At 40.5% G+C, this 21,865-nt stretch overlaps 1 protein-coding gene across 2 annotated transcripts in view; it reads right to left on the reverse strand.

Annotated features, from left to right (window-relative positions):
• The window catches only part of RB1CC1 (RB1 inducible coiled-coil 1), a 353,042-nt gene that overhangs the window by 216,883 nt on the left and 114,294 nt on the right, over positions 1 to 21,865 (reverse strand). For both annotated transcript variants that reach the window (XM_082257759.1, XM_082257760.1), the window contains exon 7: positions 12,123 to 12,293. In XM_082257759.1, coding sequence (XP_082113885.1) covers positions 12,123 to 12,293 — 171 coding nt within the window. The remainder of the gene's footprint in view (positions 1 to 12,122; positions 12,294 to 21,865) is intronic.

Below are 21,865 nucleotides of genomic sequence, written 5' to 3' on the forward strand. Positions count from 1 at the left end.
TAATACACACAGGCCAAATGTTGGGGGACATTGGCTGGGTCAATAAGAACTGGCCGACATTCGGCCCGTGTGTATGGCAGCTGGTCCGACAGAAGCCGGTTTTTGTTTTTTTGATGCTGGAAACCAAACAGCCGAATGACTCCCGATCAGCACACTCAGCCAATGGCTGAGAGGGCTGACCGGAATGTTTTGGCGGGGGGGGGGGGGGTTTCTGGGATCATCTAAAAGCTAATAAAGTAGGAGATAATAAAAGACAGATTGGGGTAAGGAGTTCCATAGGATTGGAGAGGCTCTGGAAAAGTCCTGGAGGCAAGTATGGGAGGAGGTGACGAGGGAGCTAGAGAGCAGGAGGTTTGGAGAGGAACGAAGAGAGCGATTAGATTGGTATTTTGAGACTAGGCTAGGCTAGTGATGTAGCTGGGGGCTAAATTGTGGGTGGCTTTGTAAGATGTTGTTAGTATTTTGAATTTAATTTGTTGGGTGAGCGGAAGCCAGTGGAGGGATTGACAGAGAGGGGTAGCGGACACTGAGCGATTGGCAAGGTAGATGAGTCTGGCAGCAGCATTCACGATGGATTGAATATATATACACATAATAAGAATACACACACTCAATGATGCCCTTCCACGACAAAAGACACCACAATTAAACTTCTCTGAAATAACTTGAAAAAGTAGCTGGCATCCAATATCATATTTTCCATATTAAATCATTAAAATATTATCAATCAGATGATGTTTTACATTTTTGGCTCAGCAGAATATTTAAATTAATAAACAAATGAAAAATGGCATGAACAAAAATAATGGGACCGTAAACCCAATATTTTGTTGAACAACCTTTAGAGAAAATCACTGCAATTAAGAGATTTCTAAAGCTCTTAAAGAGACTTCTGCACCATCCAACAGGTAGCCTGATCCACTCTTTTGAGCAAAGTGCTTTGGCCGTTTTAGGTTTGAAGGATTCTCCAGACTTGAAGGTTTCTTTGGCTCTTTGTCTACCATGTACATTATTCTTCTGTTCAATCAGAGGTCAATATTGCTCTTGCGGCCATATCCAGAGAGACTGGCTACACTCCCGTGGACTCTAAACTTCCTAAAATATTTGCAACTGTAGTCACAGGAACATCAAGCTGCTTGGAGATGGTCTTATAGCCTTTAATTTGTGGTCTACAACTTTCTTTCTGATCTCCTAGGACATCTCTCTCCTTTGTTTCTCTAGTTAATGCTGATTGTGGTGTACACAATGATACCAAACAGCAGACTGACTACTCCTCTACTTAAATAGGCTAACTGCTTTAGCAGCTAATGATGTCAGATCACATCCAACCTCTTTAAAGCTTAACAAGACACACTGCAGCCCAGTCTAGGACCGCTGCTCTCTAACATTCACCCAATAGGGGTTAATCACAACCATACTGGATGAAAACATTAGAGTGGGGTCCTAGGCAGGGCATAAGTGTGCTCTGTCTGACTTTAAATTGTTCCCACTCGGGCGCCTCTTTAAAAAGTTATGACTGCCTTAGGGGACTGAAAAGACTGAAATCATGTGACCACGGTAATTGGCTGTCACAGTGGTCACATGATTGGGAGCCAGTACCGATCAATAGTGGGGATGGAGAGCTGTCTTTGACAGCTTGGCCTCTGTGTGCACTCTCAGCTCAGAAACGTCGGCCACCCAGTGATGCACATTTGCAGCATGTGGGCGTTAAAACCCACCATTTTGCTGCCACACATATGTGTTATATGGGCGGTAACAGGTTAGATGTGAAATTACATCATCAGTGTGTGACTTTCTGCTCTTTCTTCGCCTTACTCTATGACATACCAAAGGCATGCAGGTACACATGGGGCAATTGCTTTTAATTTAATATCACTTTTCAGGAGGAACAAAACATTGTTTTATTGACAGGTACCAACAAATTTGTCCACCTATGTATGTGTGTATTTATACATTATTTATTTATCATTAAAAAAAGGACTTTTTACTATCATAGAAGTATTATTTAACCACATAGTTATCAGAACACTTTTTTTCCCCCACAGCAATAATGTATTGTGCTTTCTGCCATAGGTTGTGTACATTTTAAAAAATTGTAACTGTGGGCAAAATAAAAAATCACATATATGAAGAGATATAGATTAACACAGTACTTTTTGTATTTCCCCCCCAGAGTCCCTTTGTAAAATAATTGTATTACCTGTGAACCCTGACGTTAGAGTCTTTGATTTTCCATGTACCAACAGGATACCAATGCTTTTCGTTTTGCAGTAAAATCTTGCAAAATTGCTGTCATCCTGTGGGCCGCCACAATCTTAGTGTTAAGGTGCAGTGGCACTAAGCTGTGCTTTTTATAAATTGCTGACAGTAATCATTTTGTGACAAGAGACTCTATTTTTCTCTTTAATCACAAAAGTTTTTCTCTTCCTGTCAGTATTTTTTTTATCCTAAGTGTTCACTGAACCACACATGCGTAGCTGAGTATGGAGACTTGGCACGATTCTCTGCCGGGACAAAATAACTCCCGGGGGCATGTGAAAGAGTTACATCACCAAAGCCTGTACAGTCAAGACATCTGAAGATTCAGAAAACCGAAAAAATGCTGAGGAACGATTGAAGCACCAGTGATAGAGCGATAAGGGGGATCAAGGCCGCCACATCACTTTGCAAGGCAAGCATGTTATAATTGTGCACATCTACTGAACATACAGTACTTGCTCATTATGGCAAAAGCTCCCAGGGACCCTAAAGTTTGTAAGCGGTTTAGTTTCATTGTAAGAGCTGGTTCACACCAGATGCAGTCCGGTGCATTTTTATTCTGCATTAAAAACGAATGGACAGTGTTTAACATGGATTCCAATGGCCCTAGTTCACACCAGTGCAGTCAACAAAAAGCAGAACATCAAAAATGCTCCAGGAACACATATGTCCTCAATTGAGATGAAGAAAAAAAGGGGGAATAAAACGCACTGGAATGTATAAAAAAACATTAAAAACATGCATGCAGAAATGCATCTGGAACACAAAAATTGCGGTGTTAGACCCTCAACGGATGTCCAAAAATTTTGGAGGGCATCTGGAAAAGAAAAAAATTGCACTGTATGTGGATGATGTACTGTTATTTCTAGGAGATACTCAGTCTTCCTTGACCGCAGTGATGGATATAACTACGGACTTTTTCTGGTTTGATAATAAAATGGGATTAGTCTGTACTTTTACCTGTAGACCCCAACCTTGAAAATCCTTTGCCTTCTGGGATCTCTCAAATAGAGGTGGTTAACAAAATAAAATATTTAGGGATATATATATATATATATATATAATGGGAGACCCTAGACAATATATCCCCAATAATATAGCTCCACTAGTAGTTATTTTAAGGTGGGATTTGGCGCCGACTTCCCCTGTCGGTGGTGGGACGCTGTAACTTAATTCAGAGGATCTGGATTCCGCAACTCTTGTATGTACATAATTCGCCGGTCCCAATTCCTAAACAGTGGGTCCAGAAAATAGATACCATCTTTAGATAAATAATTTGGAAGAGAGGTCTGGCTAGAATACGCTTGCATACACTACAGCATCCAAAGGATAGGGGGGTCTAGCGTTACCACACACCATGGAGTTACTTTCTTCTGAAACAGCTACAGCACTTATAGTGGTTCTAAAGCCTCAATGTTTTTACCTTAATGCATGCTGCTGTCAATCAAATGTCGTGACGAGGGATCGGGAGCGGGGCCAAGTCACCAGGTCTGCGTCCAAAGATGCAGACTGGGTGGCTTGGTTGTGGGCACGCACAGGTGCCCCCAGGGAAAATGGCTTCTCGCTGGAGAGCAGGGGCCTGGAGCGCCAGCAGGGAACCCCAGAAAAGGAGGATTGGGGCTGCTCTGTGCAAAATCATTGCACAGCGCAGGTAAGTATGACATGTTTGTTATTTTGGTTGAAAAAAAATAATCACTTTAAGGAGATGTGATTTACCCACAGGGGGTGATTTGGGTAGAAAATTATGTTATTGTGCACTCGTCCTAATACATTGTAGATGGCCATAGAAGCAGATTCTTTGTTTTTAAAAGTTCTACATTTCTGTCAGTAATAAAATTATGGAAAATAGTTAAGAATTTACTGGGCTATCAAGGATTCACAAAATATTCCCCTCTTTGGGCTAGCAAATATTTTCTGAAACGTCATTGTATTAAGAAAATTAAGGAGTAGGAAAACTGGAAATCATCTTGCTCAATTATAGGAGTCTATGATATTAAAGTAATTTCAAAAACTAGAAGAGGAGTATGCTATCTCAAACCAATCCTTTTATAGGTATTTAGAAGTTAGACATGCTTTGGGCGTGCAGTTTGAAGGAAAGCCACCAGATTGGAATGAAATACCTCTTCTCTGCAAGGTAATCAATGCAAGCTCTTCTAAAGGATTGATTTCTGACCTATATGTTAATATAAGCAATGCGGCAATAGAGAAGACTGAAGATCTCCTTTGTAGGAGTTGGTGGGTGGAAGATCTAGAGAATGTAAGAGGACCAGTGGAAACATATATCCTGCACTGGGGGTATCATACTCCTCAGAAACTGTTTTTGTTTGGATGAAGGCCTGATGCTTGCAATGTGGGGACCTCATTCACATGGTCTGGAGGTGCCCAAAACTATATAGGTTTTGAAAGGACGTTCTTGGTAATTTAAGCATAGCTTTTGGAACATCTCTCAACTTAGATCTAAAGTGTGTGAGATATATAGAGGGGGACATAGCATTAGGTAGTAAACAAGTAGCAGTGCTTAGGTGTTTTTTACTTATTGTGCAGAAGTGTGTGGTGACAACCCCAGCAACTTGAGTGGAGTGGGTAAAAGCAGTTAATGATATGATTAGGAAGGAAAAGTTTTGTATATATCAAAACAGGGATGCTCAAAGAAATTAGAAAAAATGTGGAAACCTTGGTTAGATACAGCAGGGCTAGCTTCTAGAAACATAGGGTAAAACAGGAAATAGTTTAAAATGATGAGTAAGTTTGAATGATAACTGAATATTGATGGGGGAATACATGAGCTAAGAGGTATACTGGAGGGAAAGAGGGGATATAAATGTAAGTTGTATTTAATATATTAAAGGGTAATAATGAATAGATGTTATGATGTTTGCTCACGGGAAATGTGAGATATAACATTGCACAGAGGGGAAGAGAGTAGTGCACTAATTGTATCATTGATATACTGTATATGTATGTTGTGGATAAATACGTGGAAAAAAAAAAAAAATTGTGGTATGAAGTTCCACATGGGTAAACAAGAGACCATAACATTGAAGCCTAACTCCATCTCTAACACTTTAAGGAATTTTTCGTTTTTTTTTTTTTCCTTATGGAAAAAAAGTTTAAAACTATAGGAATAAAAGCTGACCATTGTAAGCACACCAGTCAGCTGTCTATCGTTTGCCTCAAACCCTGTGATTGGAAATATTTCTGGACAACGTGGTCTGAGTGTAAACATGGAGAATATGACCTCATTCACTGCCGGTTCACATTGCAGCGACCCGACTTGCCGGGGCGACCTGTGAGGTCGCGGTGCGCAGCTCGCACCGCGACCTCGGAGCGGCCGGCACGGACTTCATATCATTGAAGTCAATGCAGGTCGCCCCAAAGAAGCTCAGGACCCTTTTTCTAAGTCGGAGCGACTTGTGTAACTCCTATTAGAATGCATCCTGTGCTAATCTATGGCAGGCGACCCACGGCGACTTGTCAGGCGACCAGGTCGCCTGACAATTCGCCCCAGTGTGAACCGGCTCTTACACATCTGTATGTATTTACGTGGGATCTTTCTAGCAGAAATATCCTGTCTGAAAAAAATGCATGGGCAACGTTTACATGCATACAGCGAACACCATAAGGTACCCCATTGGCCTGCGCTCGGTACTCAGGGTTGACATGTCAACCATGTAACACTATTAATATTACATGTCTGCCAAGAACAATACTTTGTATCTTCTTTCCTTTTCTTCTCATTTACCTTATTCTTTCTGCTTCTTATCTTTCCCTCTACTTATCATGCACTTCATGCTCCATGATGTTTGGATTATAGATCATCCTCTTTCTATTGTCACATTTGTTGGCTTCTAGTAGCTGAAGATGCCTATTAGTGGATCGGTCCTCTTTGGTTGCGAGAAAATTATTTCAAATAAAGAAAGTAAAAGTAAAAAAAGGAAAAGGGAAAGGAAAGTATGTGTAACACTATTAATGGCACATCAAAACTGACTTTCAAGTTAAAGTGTTTGTTACCCCAGACTTTTTAATTCCTGATATGTGTCTGCTGTACCATGTACTTGTATGAATAGGTATCCTGATCTCTTTGTATTGCTTCCTTTATGTGAAATCCCTGGTGATCCTGTCAGTCCCTCTGTTTTCCTGTTAAAAACTGACCACACTAAACAGGAGAGCTCACCTTGGTCAGTTCTCTAGCTGTGCTGGGAACTCAGGCTGCCCTCCTCTAATGATCAGACTTGTCCTGACATGTACCCCCCCCCCGCCCCCCGCACAGCCTTTTGCTGAGAAGATCAACGTGCTGCTGCTGCTTCTCCTCCCCCCCAGCTCGTATGCAGCTGAGAACAGAGGTAATGTATTCACTTATAAAAAAAAAAAGGCAAAAAAGGTAATTTTAATGTTTTTTTTTTTTTTTTAATAACTATACACAAATGTTTGCCTTTTATTTCAATTTTAAACTGAATGGGTTGTTGTACAAAGTGATCATTTACAATGACTTTAATGTCACAATGGTGACTTAAAATATATATGAAGAGGAAACAAAAACAAGGACACAGAAAAAGTAGGGGTTTGTAAGGCCAATTGGGAGAAGGAAAACCAGGATACAAACGTTCATAAAATAAATCAGTTTATTGATACATGTATAAAATATGTGTATAGATGAGGGCCGAAAGAAAAGGTCCCCCATATATTCACCAACAGACTAAAAAAACGCAGCACAGAAATATATTCCCTATAACGGGAGAAATACATGCTTCAAGCTGATGTTGACACAAGGAGTCTCTGATGACATTCGGTTTGAGCGTCCCAATGCGCCAACGCGTTTCGCATAAGGCTTCGTCAGGGCCAAAGAGACCGAGCAATACCGATATTTCTCACTGCGTGCAAAGATAGTATTGGCACGATGGAATACCAAGTCCCTACAACACGATGTATGGCTATGGTGGCGGCTGTAAATATTCGTAGTATTTTTAATAATTCCTCAGTCGGATGGCGTGATCCCACAATACTGTTATGGCATTAATGGAGCATATACATCTATATAATGTTTTATTTTCAAAAACGAAAGCGAGGAAAAATAGTAGTGGAGCTCATTAATTCTTTAGTCCACTTAATTGACCATAGAAGGCGCTCATCCATACACTGTTTTAAATCCTCTTTGCTAAAGTATAGAAGATATGCCAAACGGTAGGGGGAGTATACTCAGTATTATCCCAAGAAATGTTGAGGCAGGGTGATAAATGGTTCAGATTACAGACCATTTCAAGCTTTCGTTTTTGAAAATAAAACATTATATAGATGTATATGCTCCATTAATGCCATAATGGTATTGTGGGATCACGCCATCTGACTGATGAATTATTAAAAATACTACGAATATTTACAGCCGCCACCATAACCATACATCGTGTTGTAGGGACTTGGTAATCCATCCTGCCAATACTATCTTTGCACACAGTGAGAAATATCTGTATTGCTCGGTCTCTTTGGCCCTGACGAAGCCTTATGCGAAACGCGTTGGCTCATTGGGACCCTCAAACCGAATGTCATCAGAGACTCCTTGCGTCAACATCAGCTTGAAGCATGTATTTCTCCCGTTATAGGGAATATATATCTGTGCTGCGTTTTTTAGTCTGTTGGTGAATATATGGGGGACCTTTTTCTTTCGGCCCTCATCTATACACATATTTTATACATGTATCAATAAACTGATTTATTTTTAGACGTTTGTATCCTGGTTTTCCTTATCCCAATTGGCCTTACAAACCCCTACTTTTTCTGTGTCCTTGTTTTTGTTAAATATTTTTTGGGGCATGGGCCGACCTAAATGGTAATTTTTCTCATATATATGAAGAGGGGGGGAAGTCTGCATTTACAAATCACATTTAGAAATGACAAAATATAATCCATGTGTGTGTTTCCCCCCTAGGAATTGAATATGGTGAACTTGTGAGGATGTGGTGAAGCTTGGAAAACATATTGATGTAACCTATAATTTGGAATGGCAAGGTCAGGCAGAAGTTTACTCAAGTATTAAAAATGTTAAACAGCAGCTGTATGTTCAAGGGGATTTTTTTTTTTTTTACTCTCTTTCAATATACAAACATGTACACAGTGCAGATTTTAGGCAGAGATAAAGAGAGAGAGTGAGTGCAGAGATAAAACAGAGACTACATGGCTAAGGTTTCAGCACTAAAAAGGATGATGTATGACTACAGAAATGGGATCCGAGTACGGAAGCCACCGATATTCTTTCTTACATAACTAACATTAGACTTACAGACTTAATAAATGGAACTAGGCTCAGCATGCCTCAATCATGACTTCGGTACTATGTGAAAAAAATGTTTCATCAGTAAAGAAGTTCAGAAAAAAGAGGAGAGAGCTGAATTCTCAGCAGGTAATCTTTAGTGAATAAAAAGACTCATATTTCATTGTTCGCAGGACACAGCATAAAGCAATTAGACTAAATGCATGGAGTAGCAGGAATTTCTTTGCCCAAACCAGGCCATTACAAGATACAGCACTTTAAAGGTGACAGAGAATGGAAAAGGAACAGCAGTTAATGAGGTATACTCTATAGGTGTTTGATCATTAGTTGAGATGACTGCCGCAGTTGTAACCAGTTCTCACCCTAACAATCATTAGTTCTACAGAGAGTAGATGTTTCACCATATAAATTTATATACAATGTACAATGTAGAAATAGCATTACAGAAAGTATAAAAAATATATCTTGAATATTCCCACCTGAAACTAATGATGAAATTATTTTATTATTTAACAGTTTAAGGTGAAATAGTTCACTCGGTGATATGTTACATATTTGGTGGGCCTGTCCTCTACTGACCCCCTTTTGGAACGCGTTTTGTAAAACTATTAAAAAAAGAAAAAGGAATGGTCTGACATTGTCAACTATAAGCACCTCCATCCCTAATACAATGCAAATACGGAGAGGATAGCCCCGTGGTACTTTAAATGAGGTGGATATAGGGTACCAAGTAAAAAATAGTAATTTATTGAATAAAAATATACAAAGCATAACCGGCAAGCAAAGTGCAAGAAAAACACACCTAATAAAATTTCAGCAGCAAAATTGCATAAAGGTCAAGAATCTTGTCATAAAATTGAATAAAGTAACAGCATACAATGAGCATAATGCATGTACTGATAAACATTGGTCAATTGCATATAAAGCATAACAAAATTACAATGACGATATTGCATGTTGAGACATATCATGTATTGAAACTCGACGCGTTTCGTGGCTCTGTTGCCCACTCATCAGGAGTATACATGGGTAAGCCTATCAAAAAATGAAAAATAGTGTGTGTTGTTAAGTCTGATAAACATTATAATCGGCCAGCAAGCATGGATATTCACCAAGTGTCTACCCAAATGGGAAAACCATACTTACATCAGGCCATAGTGAATTGGCAAAATGGCCTCATTGTATGCTGTTACTTTTTTCAATTTTATGACAAGATTCTTGACCTTTATGCAATTTTGCTGCTGAAATTTTATTAGGTGTGTTTTTCTTGCACTTTACTTGCCGGTTATGCTTTGTATATTTTTATTCAATAAATTACTATTTTTTACTTGGTACCTTATATCCCCCTCATTTAAAGTCCCACAGGGCTATCCTCTCCGTATTTGCTTTGTAAAACTATTGAGCACATTACTGGAACTGATGGGACATTCTCAGCAATCTTTTGCCTATTACATGTTTCTAAATGCCCAACAAGATTGCCCAAACGTTCCCTTACTGGACACCTTTTAACCTCAGCTAAACTCCTCATCCCTAGACATTGGAAATCCTCGCACTCTTCCACTATAGCTGAATGGCTCGCTGTAGTTGAGGAAGTTTATAACATGGAAGAGTTAGCGGCTATCTCCAGAGATTCTATTGACAAATTCAATAAGCTGTGGTCACCCTGGTTTGTTTTCCATTACTCCACATCTTACACCCAACTGGTAACTGACTGAATGATGCCAGGATTTCACTAATCCTTTCCGGCCCATTCTCCAGGCGTCCCTAATATCACTTGATCTGGCCATTCTCTGATCAATCTGCACCAAGACTTTTCTCCTTCTTCTATATATCCTTTATCCTGTTAACTCTCTGTTTTGAATTTACTTTTGATAATATATTTGCTGTACTATTGCATTGTTTATACTCTGAAGTTTGTAAAAGCTTTTTATGTTATGATGTTACTCTTCTTCTGTACCGGTTTATTTCTCCAATAAAATATTTCAATTGAAAAAAAAACAGATAAAAAAAAACAACAAATGTGGTGTAATTATTAATATCAAAGTTATCCTGAAAGAATAAATGCATTTTAATTTAAAGTTCTATACACCACCCACAGCTCTTCTTAACAAAATGGTCATATAATCCCCAGACCCTAGGTGCACATATAGACTTTCACAGTCTGCAGACAGAACCCTGTAGATAGAACATCCTACCTAATGGCAAACCTCAATCCTGTAGACTTACCAGACTGAGCAGCCCCCTTAATAGCAGGGCTTTATACTCTAAACAGGGAACCCTCTAATGACAAAGGTCGATCCCCTAGACAAAGCAGCCCACCCAATGGCTACCTCAATCCTGTAGAATAAAATAGCCTCTCAAGGATGGTGCTCAGCCGCTTCCGGAACGCCCCACGTACATATACTGCGGCAGGGCGGCCCTTCAGTGCAAAATCACTTACACGTACGTCATTTTTTGTTACGAGTCTGGGACGCACATGCGCGCCGCCGGTGACCTGCTCCCACTGTGATTGGACACAATTGGAGCCAATCAGTGAGTCCGGCAGCCCTGATGTTCGCCGGCACCCTGCGATCTTTCCTGAGGAGAGAGGCAGACAGTGGTCTGTCTATGTAAACAAGGCAGATCACCATTCTGTCAGAGGGGAAGATGGAGATCCTGTGTTTCTGCTAAGCAGGAACATGGATCTCTGTCTTCCCCCAGCCAAAGCACCTCCCCCACAAAGTTAGGAAGCACTTCCAGGAAACACATTTAACCCTTTGATGACCTCTGATGTTAACCCCTTCCCTGCCAGTGTCATTAGTACAGTGACAGTGCATTTTTGTAGCACTGATTACTATATTGGTGTAACTGGTCCCCAAAATGTGTCACTTAGTGTCGAAATTGTCCGCCGCAATCCCACTAAAAATCGTTAAACGTTGTCATTACTAGTAAAAAAATAAAAAATAAAATCCACAAATCTATTCCATAGTTTGTAGATGTTATAACTTTTGTGCAAACCAATCAACATACACTTGTTAGGATTTTTTTTAATAAAAACATGTAGCAGAATACATATTGGTCTAAATTGATGAAGAAATTACATTTGTTTTCCATTTTTTTTTATTGGATAGGTTTTATAGCAAAAAATAAACAATTTTTTTCTTTTTTTTTTTTTTGCAAAATTGTTGGTCTTTTTTTGTTTATAGCATGAAAAATAAAAATCAGAGGTGATAAAATACCACCAAAAGAAAGCTCTATTTGTGGGGAAAGGACAACAATTTTATTTGGGTACAGCATCGCATGACCGCGCAATTGTCAGCTAAAGTAACATAGTGCTGTGTCGCAAAAATGGCCTGGTCATTAAGCGGAATAAGCCTTCTGGGGCTGAAGTGGTTAGTCTTGTACATTATAGATAAATCACCCCCTCAATGGTAGAGCTCATTACTGTAGACAGAGCACCCCTCTGTACCATTGGTACAGCTCAATTCTGTAGACAGGGCACCCCCTCAATCCCAGCGCTCAATCCTAAATTTACAGCACCTCTCTAAGAAATCAAAACCCTACATGCACTTAAGTAGCGACTACATAAGCCAAAATATGTAATACAAAGTACACTTACCTGAGCAAGTTCTTTTTGTTCATTAACCAATCTACTACAGCTAGCAATCATCTGATCCAGTGCATAAAGCCTATCTTCAAGCCCTTTAATGGCTTTCATATTTTGATTATCCAGTTTGGCAACTGTTTGATGGCACTCTGCCAAAAATGGCTGAATTATTCGGGGATCCAGCTAGAAAAAGAGGAAAGAATAATAATGTACTTTTGGACTACAAAAACATATATGTACAATTTTTTAAATAAACTGTTGGAATGAACCCATAGCAACAAATCACAAAATTGTCTCTCATTCTAAAGCAACACTGTGGTTGTAAGCACAAGAAAATTAAAGTAAATGCAAAGGCTAATGAATGAGGGTATATCCACCTTCTCTGCATGGAACAGAATGGTCCCTTACCTGCCCTTCTTCGGTCCCCTGCGGATGCTCTCAGCTCCACCTCCCTGGCTTGTGCCTCCATAGCAAGCCATGTGCTATGGGGGCACCCATGCAGGTGTGCTTCGGAGCTGGGCTGTGTGCCAGCTCAGCCACACCCCCTGCCCCCTCCTTGCAAGATTTGATTTACAGCAGTCAGTGCCAATGGCTCCTGCTGCTACCCGAGTCTACTGTGAGACTAGGAAGAGGGGAGAGAGGAGATGCAGCCAGGAACAGCGCTTGATGGAGGAAGAACTTAGGTCTACATAGATTAACAATGGCCCAAACATCACAACCAATCAAATCAGCAGTCTTGCTAAAATCGCCTCCCTTATGACCAAGCTATGACTATATGGCAAAAGGCTAGAGATAGGCATTTGATAACATCTCTTTACTAAAGCACCCATAAGATACAGCAGATAGTGTGAGATTCAGCACATTATTACTAATTAATTATTGTAATGTCAGCTCTGTTGTATTTTTCATACAAATAAGAACATAATATTAGATATAGTACAAATGCATACATAATAATAAAAGAAAATAGTGGGAATTTCAATAAGGACACTTTGAGGACCAACTCCCGCCAGAAGAAGTTTTATATAAATCTAAATATCAAAGGAAAGGGTTAGAAAGTACTTTCTTCTCATTTCCTATTATGCCTGACATCTGCCAAATTTTTCAGGAAGGGAGGAGAAATCATCCTTGTGTGGACACAAACAGCTAAAAAAGCCCAACTAAAGTTTTAAACTTGTCTTGCTTTACTAGAAAATGTTCTTTGATTGCTGTCTGTGTCCCCAGGAATTTCCTCTTACTTCCTGTTTTGTCTCACATCAATAGAAAGTGAAGAGATTTTCCCCTATGCCCTGTTTAAAATAATTAAATAAAGAGAAGGCCAGTGAAACGTATCAATTAGGGACACAGCAACAAAGAGCAGATGAAAGTTGTAACCTCACTCCAGTCTATGGAGAAACAAAAAATATATATTTTTGCTTTAGCTGGGCTTTAATTTAATAAAGTGAGCAGCCTGACAAAAACTGGCAGTATCTATGGAGCATAAAATGACATAAAAGTGGTTGTAAAGACACAGTTTTATTTTACCTTCATACTTGCTATTCCCTAATACTCACCTGAGCCCCCTCTGGATCCTGCGATGTGCATGAGAGCCTCAGTTGTCCAGGACTGCCTTTACTCATTAGCTGAGACAGCAATGGGAGCCATTGGCTCCCACTTTTGTCAAAAACAGCCAGTGAGCCAATAGGGAGTGGGGGCAAGGCAGAGCCACAGCTCTGTGTTTCTTATGGATGCATAAAGCAACGCTCGTGAATGAGCAGGCACCAGTGCCCCCATAGCAAGCGGCTTGCTATAGAGGGCACTGGTCAATGGTGAGGAGCCAGGAGTGCCAGCGGAGGCCCGAGAAGAACATTTGTTAAGAAAAAAAGACTTCATATCACTTTAAATATGCACTCAAACTGAAAATTCCGGAAAGCAAATCATTCTTGATGCAGCAAAACAGTTTTGGTGGCCATGGGAGAAAAAGTGGGGTGGATTTACCAAAGGCAAATAGACTAAACTTTGCAAGTAATAATAATAGTTTTGAACTTTATTTTAAATAGGGCCTTTAAAGGTAACTTCTCAAAGCTCTTTACAAAGAAAATACAAGAAATACACAGGACAAAACAGAGGAAAAAAGGAACAATTAAAAGAAAGCTTGTCTAAAGAAAAAAGGTTTTTAGGTTTGATTTTAATGAGTTTAGAGAAGATGACTCTGATGTTCTTTGCAAGTGAATTCCAGAGTTTTGGAGCATAGCAGGGGAAGGCTCTATCTCCCCTCGAGTGTAGGTAAGTAGAGGAAAAACACAAAAGACCAGAATTTGAGGAGCGGAGGTTACGAGGGGGGAGTAAGTTGATAACGGTTTAGACAGATAATGGGGTGCCAAGCAATGAAGAGCCTTATTGTTGAGCAAAAGTATCTTAAAGTATTACAAAACACAGGAGCCTGCATTCACTATATCTGGTCTCTGACAGTACACAAAACATGGAAATGCAATTATTTGAGTAATTATAAACCTCTAAATACCTTTTCTCATCAGCAGTATATAGCAGTTTTGTGACTTCAAACTGTGTCTAGTTAAAGCTTGGAGGAGTGGTGTTCATGCTCCTCTGACTATCCTATGAGGCTGCATGGCCCCTGACCCTCTGTCTGGACGGTGCTGATTGGCCTTGTGCTAATTACATGCACCCTCCCAAGAAAAAAGAAAAAAACTCTTTAGCAATGTACACCAAACTAAGCATGTGCAAAGTGCCTCCAAGGTTCTGTACTATAATAGGATGGAATGGGGACTGCGGAAGGAGGAGAGGATCAGAGAAGACAGGATCAAACAGCCTTTTTACACAGTGTGTAGGATTAGGCCCTTAGGTTCCACAGTGAGTATAACAAGCATGCTTTACTACATATACAGACTGATTTTACTGCTGTGGGTTTAGTAACACTTTAAAGTCTATGCGAAACCTGACAGGGAGCCAGTGCAAAGACTTCAGGGAAGAGGTAATATGGTCACTTGTACCAGACCTAGTGAGAGTTCTGGCTGTAGAATTTTGTACATTTTGTAGTCGATAAATAGTGGGTTTAGGTACATCAACGAGTAGAGAATTGCAGTAGTCAAGTAGGCACTTTGCAAGTGCAGTTGCACTCATTTTCCCCAAAGCTTAGTGAATATGACAAAGCTTCACTTTGTAAAGAATACCCAATCAGGTGCATGGAAATTAAAAAAAAAAAAAAAACAGCATTTTTGCTTGCACACGAATAGATGATGGAAATCTGCAGAGATTTAACACATTCACTAAGCTCTGGGGAAAATGAGTGTACAGTCTATTTGCCTTAAAGTAAAAATTCAGACTAAAACTAAAATCTCTAAATCTACTTGCATTCATGATCTAAGACTAACCTATCTAGCCTTTTAAAGAAGAAATCACTATACATAACTTTTCTGAAGTCGCTCCGGTCCAGTCCCACACTGAGCTGTCAGTGGCGGCTTCGCTGAGTGGGAGTGTGCAGAAAAGGCAGCCGACAACGGAAGCCCCTTAGTAACACCATGGGTGATGTCACTTCCCAGGCATTTCCCAGCTGTTGTCGGCTGTGTCCTGCACTGAGCTTCCCCTGCTGGAGAAAGGACCAGATCAGCTTCAGAAAAGGTATGCCTAGCGATTTTTGCTTTATAGGGTTAGAAAGGTTAGTCTAAGGTTAGACTAGTGGAAGTAGATTCAGAGATTTTAGTTTTAGGGTGAACTTCCACAATTAAGTGGTTCATAAAATTTGATTCAAGCCCATATGTACTGATTACTCATCTGTCTCTAAAGCTATAAGTGCGTTTCTCTCTGGTACTTCCTTCTTCTGTTATCAGCAGGGTCATTTCTGACAAGTTCTCCGACAAATGAGATAACAGTAGCTGAAAATTTGTGAGGAAGGGAGCTTAGAGGGACATAGGCACTGAGCTGATCTATTCAGCATACAGATCTATGGAGTATCGGGTATATGGAGAGTTTACGACCACTTTAAGTAAATCAACCCCAGTGGCTGGGTCCAACAAAAACTAAGATCAAAAGATATATTTAAAGTGATTGTAAAGTCTTGTTTTTTTTATTTTTTATTTTTTAAATACCAAACATGTTATATTCACCTGCTCTGTGTAGTTGGTTTTACACAGAGCAGCCTGGATCCTCCACTTCTCGGGCCCCTCATTGCTGCTCCTGGCCCCTCCCTCCTATTAAGTGCCCCCACAGCAAGCAGCTTGCTATGGGGGCACCCGAGCCGAGCTGCAGCTTTGTGTGTCCATTCAGACACGGAGCTGCCGTTCGACCCCACCCCCTATCTCTCCTGATTGGCTAACTGACTTTGATTGACAGCCGCGGGAGCCAATGGTGCCATGGCTGTGTCACAGTGAATCAGGAGGGAGAGTTCTGGTGGCCAAGGGACTCGTGGACATCGCTGGAGAGAGATGGGGTTCAGGTAAGTATTAGGGGGTGCTGGGGAGGCTGCTACACCCAGAAGGTTTTTTATCTCAATGCATATGCATTAAGATAGAAAACCTTCTGACTTTACAACTCCTTTAAATCTTAAAATTATATTAAAATGTTACACTAGGCTTAATTTTAGTTTTACTTGTTTTATATGGCCTCCTTAGTGAGGACGTCTCATTATTTCCCAGCTTAGCTTTGAACTGTCACAACCATGACAAACTAATCTAAATATACTTAGGAGCCAGCATTTGTTCTGGTTATGTGGTTGAGCTCTGCATTAGACATACAGATAAAAAATAAACAGATTCCTTATTAAAAATTTGCTTGTCAACTATTACTTATTTTAAATTAATTTTCTATTTCTGTGAATGGGAATAATCCATTTCATTTCTTGCCACCTCCTCCTGTGACCTTACACAGTGTATCCAACACAAAAAGGATTCTATTAAACTGCTTTGTGCAATGTTGGTTATGCTATACCAATGGTTGTTTATCACTTTTTTTCTTTAATGTTGTGCCAGTAGATAAGCTTGTTTGAGAACTGAGAACACATGGAACAAATAGCTTGCCCAAACATTTGCATTTTGACTGCAGCTCAAAACAACAAAATGGATACAACACAGATAAATTACAAAACAAGGTAATATTTACATTTTTAAAGAAAAAATGTCACAAAAAATTTAAAGTGGGAATTCAGCAGCCAAGGAGGCAAGTATTAGTAGTAACAGGCATGTGAGATCTGAGACTGCAAGTGAAATATCAGTGATCCTCTGATATCCATTGGCACGGACTTGAAAACACGAAGGCCTCGTGCACAAGGGCCCCTCTGAACGTCTCTTCGCCAGGTATAGACAAGCTGCTTAAAAAACCATGGTAAAAAAGTCACATATTGTGCACGCATTTATGCATGTTCGCACATATGCACGTTCATGTATTCCACTGACCAGAATATTAACCACTTGCCACCCAAGGAGATCCATGTAGGTCCTTGAGTTGCAGTGTGGTACTGAAACGATGCCTGCCGCTACAGGCGTCATCCCAGTATTTTTGTTTTTGGCCAGTAATTCTGTTTCATAAAACCGATCCAGCAGCTAATTCAGGCGGCAGGAGAGGATGGTCACCCCCCCCCCCCCCCCACTGCCTTCATGGCCTCTCCAGTCCCACCGGAGAAACCAGGATCGCAGCCAGCTGACCATAGAGATCATTGAGGACCGAAAGGTCCCTGATGCTCTCTATGGTACTATGGTATAGGAAACCGGAAGCAACAAACATTTGCATTACTTCTGGTTTCCCGGATGAAAACAGTGTAATTTTTATATTTCTTTTCTATTCAATACAAAAAATTGTTTTCCAATAGATAACGTGCATTAACAGTAAAAACTATAAAGAAAGAAAAAAAACTGGGAGCCTGAGGAATAAAGATATTGTGGTCATTGTAACAGTAACTATATATTATAGCCACATGTAATCGTGTTACATCTAAAAATATAAGTAGCTTAGTAGGGAATTGAGAGAGGAGGAGCAGGAACTACCCTTCCTTTTTTTTTAAACGGTGTAAGGGGCGTGGCTCGGAGAGGCGGAGATGTGAGGACGTGTGTCTGAAGAGCTCCCGCATGTCCCTCTCCTAGACCGGCATGGTACAAGAATTAAACCGGCATGCAAACAAGCAACTGGGCAAGGACGCGCCCGGTGACCCGCTCAGCCAGTGAACGCTCTGCGGTAGAACACCGCCAGGTGCAGAGGAGATCGGGAGACATCCAGCAATACTTTCCACAGCAGACAGCTGGGACCTCCGACCCTAAGATGGCGGCTGCACGTGGCGGAACTCAGACCAAACAGAGTCTTCAGAGTACACAGGTTGTACAGGTTGTACAGGCTGCAGATAATACCGGAAAAATGACGGACAAAGACATACAGGCGCCAGGGGTAATTGCTGAAGAGAGCAGGGAATCGACTGAAAACCATCAGAGATTAGAAAGCCCAGAAATTAAGGAGCTACTGAAAGCATTACCTACGAAATCGGAGATAGAAGCACTGATCATGCGGATCGAAGAGACACACCGACGGGACATGCAGGAACTTCGTGCTGATATGACCCAGCTCTCCAGTAAGGTCAGTGCAAAAGCAATGGAAGTTACAACAGTGAAAGACCAAGTGACAGAGGTCAGGAAAACCACAGAGACACTTTCAGATACACTGATCAATATGCAGTTACATATTGAAGACCTAGAAGACAGAAGTCGCAGGGGAGACCTGAAGCTGAGGGGGCTACCAGAGACAGAGGGTGAGGACCTACAGGAGAAGGTGAGGGATATTTTTCTCAAAGTATTAGCCCCGGTCTCACAAGCACAGACAATGGCGCACATAGAAATAGACAGAGTCCATAGAGTGGCAGGGCCCAGATTTGTGGACCCCAGCAGACCACGGGACATCATATGTAAAGTACATTATTATGCGCAAAAAGAGGAGATTCTCCGTAAAGCCTGGGATTTAGGCTCAATTGAATGTGAGGGCGCTAAAATCAAAATTCTCCCAGACCTGTCTAGAACTACACTTTACAGAAGAGCATTACTGCGTCCGGTGTTAGAAAGAGCGAAGCAGCAAGGATTCAAATACAGATGGGGATACCCACTAGCAGTAACTTTTTTCAAAGAAAAAGAATCATTTATGCTCTGAACCCCAGCAGACCTGCCTGATCTATTTGAGTTTCTGAGAGTGGAAACAGTACAGGTGGAGAACTGGCTAACAATTTCCCCTAGGACAATGGGACAGTCCTATGGGAGACCGCGGGATAAACCCAATGGAAGAAGATAAAGAGTCCTAAATGTGAAAAGCACTGATGTATAAGAGACTGGGGGGGAGAGAGGGAGGGATAAGACTTTGGAGGGCGCTTCTTTGTTAAGGGGGAAGGGGTATGAATCGTTTTTCCCTCTTTTCCTTTTTTTTTTTGAAGGCTCTATATCTATAGGACAGTTGAGGGGGAGGGAGGAAGGGGAAATTTGGTAAATATGTATACATGTATGAAATGGGAAACGTTTATGGAAGAATATTCTGTGTCCCCCCCCCCCCTATTTTTTTTTTTTTCTCCCCCTTTTTTTTTTTTTTTTTAGAAGGAGGTATATACCTCCGTAGTGGGTATAGAATGGAGTTGGCGATGGGGGTCCCTCAATCTCCCCTACTGATCCCTCCTGGAAAAACCTTTTTATTTTATTTATTTATTTATTTTTTCTCACAGACACAAACACGAATGAAGTGTTTTTTTTTCTTTTTTTTTTTGGTGACACCATCTTTTTTCTGATTATATGTGGGGCTTTTTCCCCCTTTTTTTTTGTTGTTTGGTTGTTTTTTTTTTTTTTTTTTTTTTTTTTTATATATATTTATTTTTTTTCTTTTTACACAATGATTAGATAATATACACATGAAGAAAGTGGGAGGAGAAATGAGGTAGTGAAGTAGTGAAAAGGAAGTAATTTCACAGTTTAAAATCACGACCCTAGGAATAGTGTCGATATCACTTTGTTTTTTTTATGATTGCACACACTAAGACCATAATTTTTGGTCCTTAAAGAGGGTGAGGTTAAGGTGAAGACGAAGGGACTCCCCTCCCCCTTTTTTTTTTTTTTTGCCAAGAATATAGGTTCAGGGGGCAAAGAACAGCATGGCCCCTTTTTTTTTTTTCTCTTCTTCTGGATGAAGACCATATATGTTTCCGTGGCTCCCCCTCTCCCTTCTTTTTTTTCTTTTTTTTTTAGGGGAATACACTAACAATACTACCGGCATTGACTATCACATGTGAATGATGCCAGTAAGCGGAGTGCTGGAGAGAGGGAGGGGGTAGGGAAAGAGGAAGAAAGGGGAAATATTTTTTCCCTTTTTTTTTTTTTTTCTTGAGACGAAGCAGAGAGGGAATACTATGTACCAATGCCACCCTCTAGATAATATGTTTATAAGTAAAATAGAGATGTTCTGGAGCAATAATGCTAGGAGATATTGCTGAGAAAGGGCAGATACGGGGGATAGGTTCGGCAAAACCTCTTTTTCCATTCAGGTTTTTTCCCCCTTTTTTTTTTGGAAGAAGATCTAGCCCCTCTGTCCCCTCTTCTCTCCCCCCTCCTCCCTCCGCTCCCTTGGGGGGCGGTGGGGGGGGCGGAGACTAGGGATGGGATAAATATGTGAAAGTATTACAATTGTATGCCTGATAGACTAAGGAAATAGGACGTGCCGGGGCAGGGAGAGGGAGGGGAGTGCCTCAACTCTCTGACCTATTCCAGCCAGTGCCCCACATAGGAATTTGCTCAAGAACCAATAACAATTGGATGAGCAACTTAGCGTAAAGCTTATTAGGGATCTCTTTATAATAAAGAGGTCAAGGGTGGGAAGTTCCCTTTTTCTTTATCCCCCCCCTTTTTTTTTTTTTTTTTCTTTTCTCTCCCTCCTTCTTGTCTTTTGGTCTTGGTAATGGAGACCGTACGAATAGTATCAGTAAATGCAAAAGGTCTTAATACTCCAGAGAAAAGGAGAATCTTGTTAGATGACTTGAAAAGATTAAGGGTTGACATTGCCATGATACAGGAGACACATTTCCGTGAGGATAAGTGTCCTAAATTGGGTAATGTCTACTTTCCTACAGTATACCATTCCACAAACTCAGAATCAAGGTCGAGGGGCGTGTCCATCCTCGTCTCGAGAAACTTACCATGGAAATGTATACAGATTCTGAATGACCCAAATGGGCGGTTTCTGTTTATAAAAGGGAACATACAGGAAACGGAGGTTACATTGGCTAACTTATATGTCCCAAATTTACAACAAGACATTTTCCTGAGGGGAAGTATGGACAAACTCAACAACTTTAGAGAGGGACAACTAATAATAGGGGGAGACTTGAATATCCCTCTGATCCCATCTGAGGACACGTCACGAGGTACATCTTCAATTCCTCCAAGAGTTCAAAAACAGTTCGCAAAAATACTATACAGGGAGCAATTAATAGACGTATGGCGTTTTATGCACCCAGGAGAAAGGGACTACTCATTCTACTCTAATTTACACCAACAATATTCCCGCATAGATTACTTTTTAATTCCACATAGTCAATTACACTTTATAAAAGATACAAGGATAGGTTCAATAACCTGGTCAGATCACGCCCCAATTATAATTACATATGAACTATCTAATAAGCAGCAAAAGAGAGAAACGACCTGGAGACTAAACGAAAACTTATTACAAGACCAAGAGACCATGACAGAAGTAGAATCAGAAATAAATTTTTTCTTTCAAACCAATACCATCGAAGACACAGACCCAGG

Source organism: Pelophylax lessonae, assembly GCF_965119305.1.
Source record: "Pelophylax lessonae genome assembly, chromosome: 5".
Taxonomy (NCBI): domain Eukaryota; kingdom Metazoa; phylum Chordata; class Amphibia; order Anura; family Ranidae; genus Pelophylax; species Pelophylax lessonae.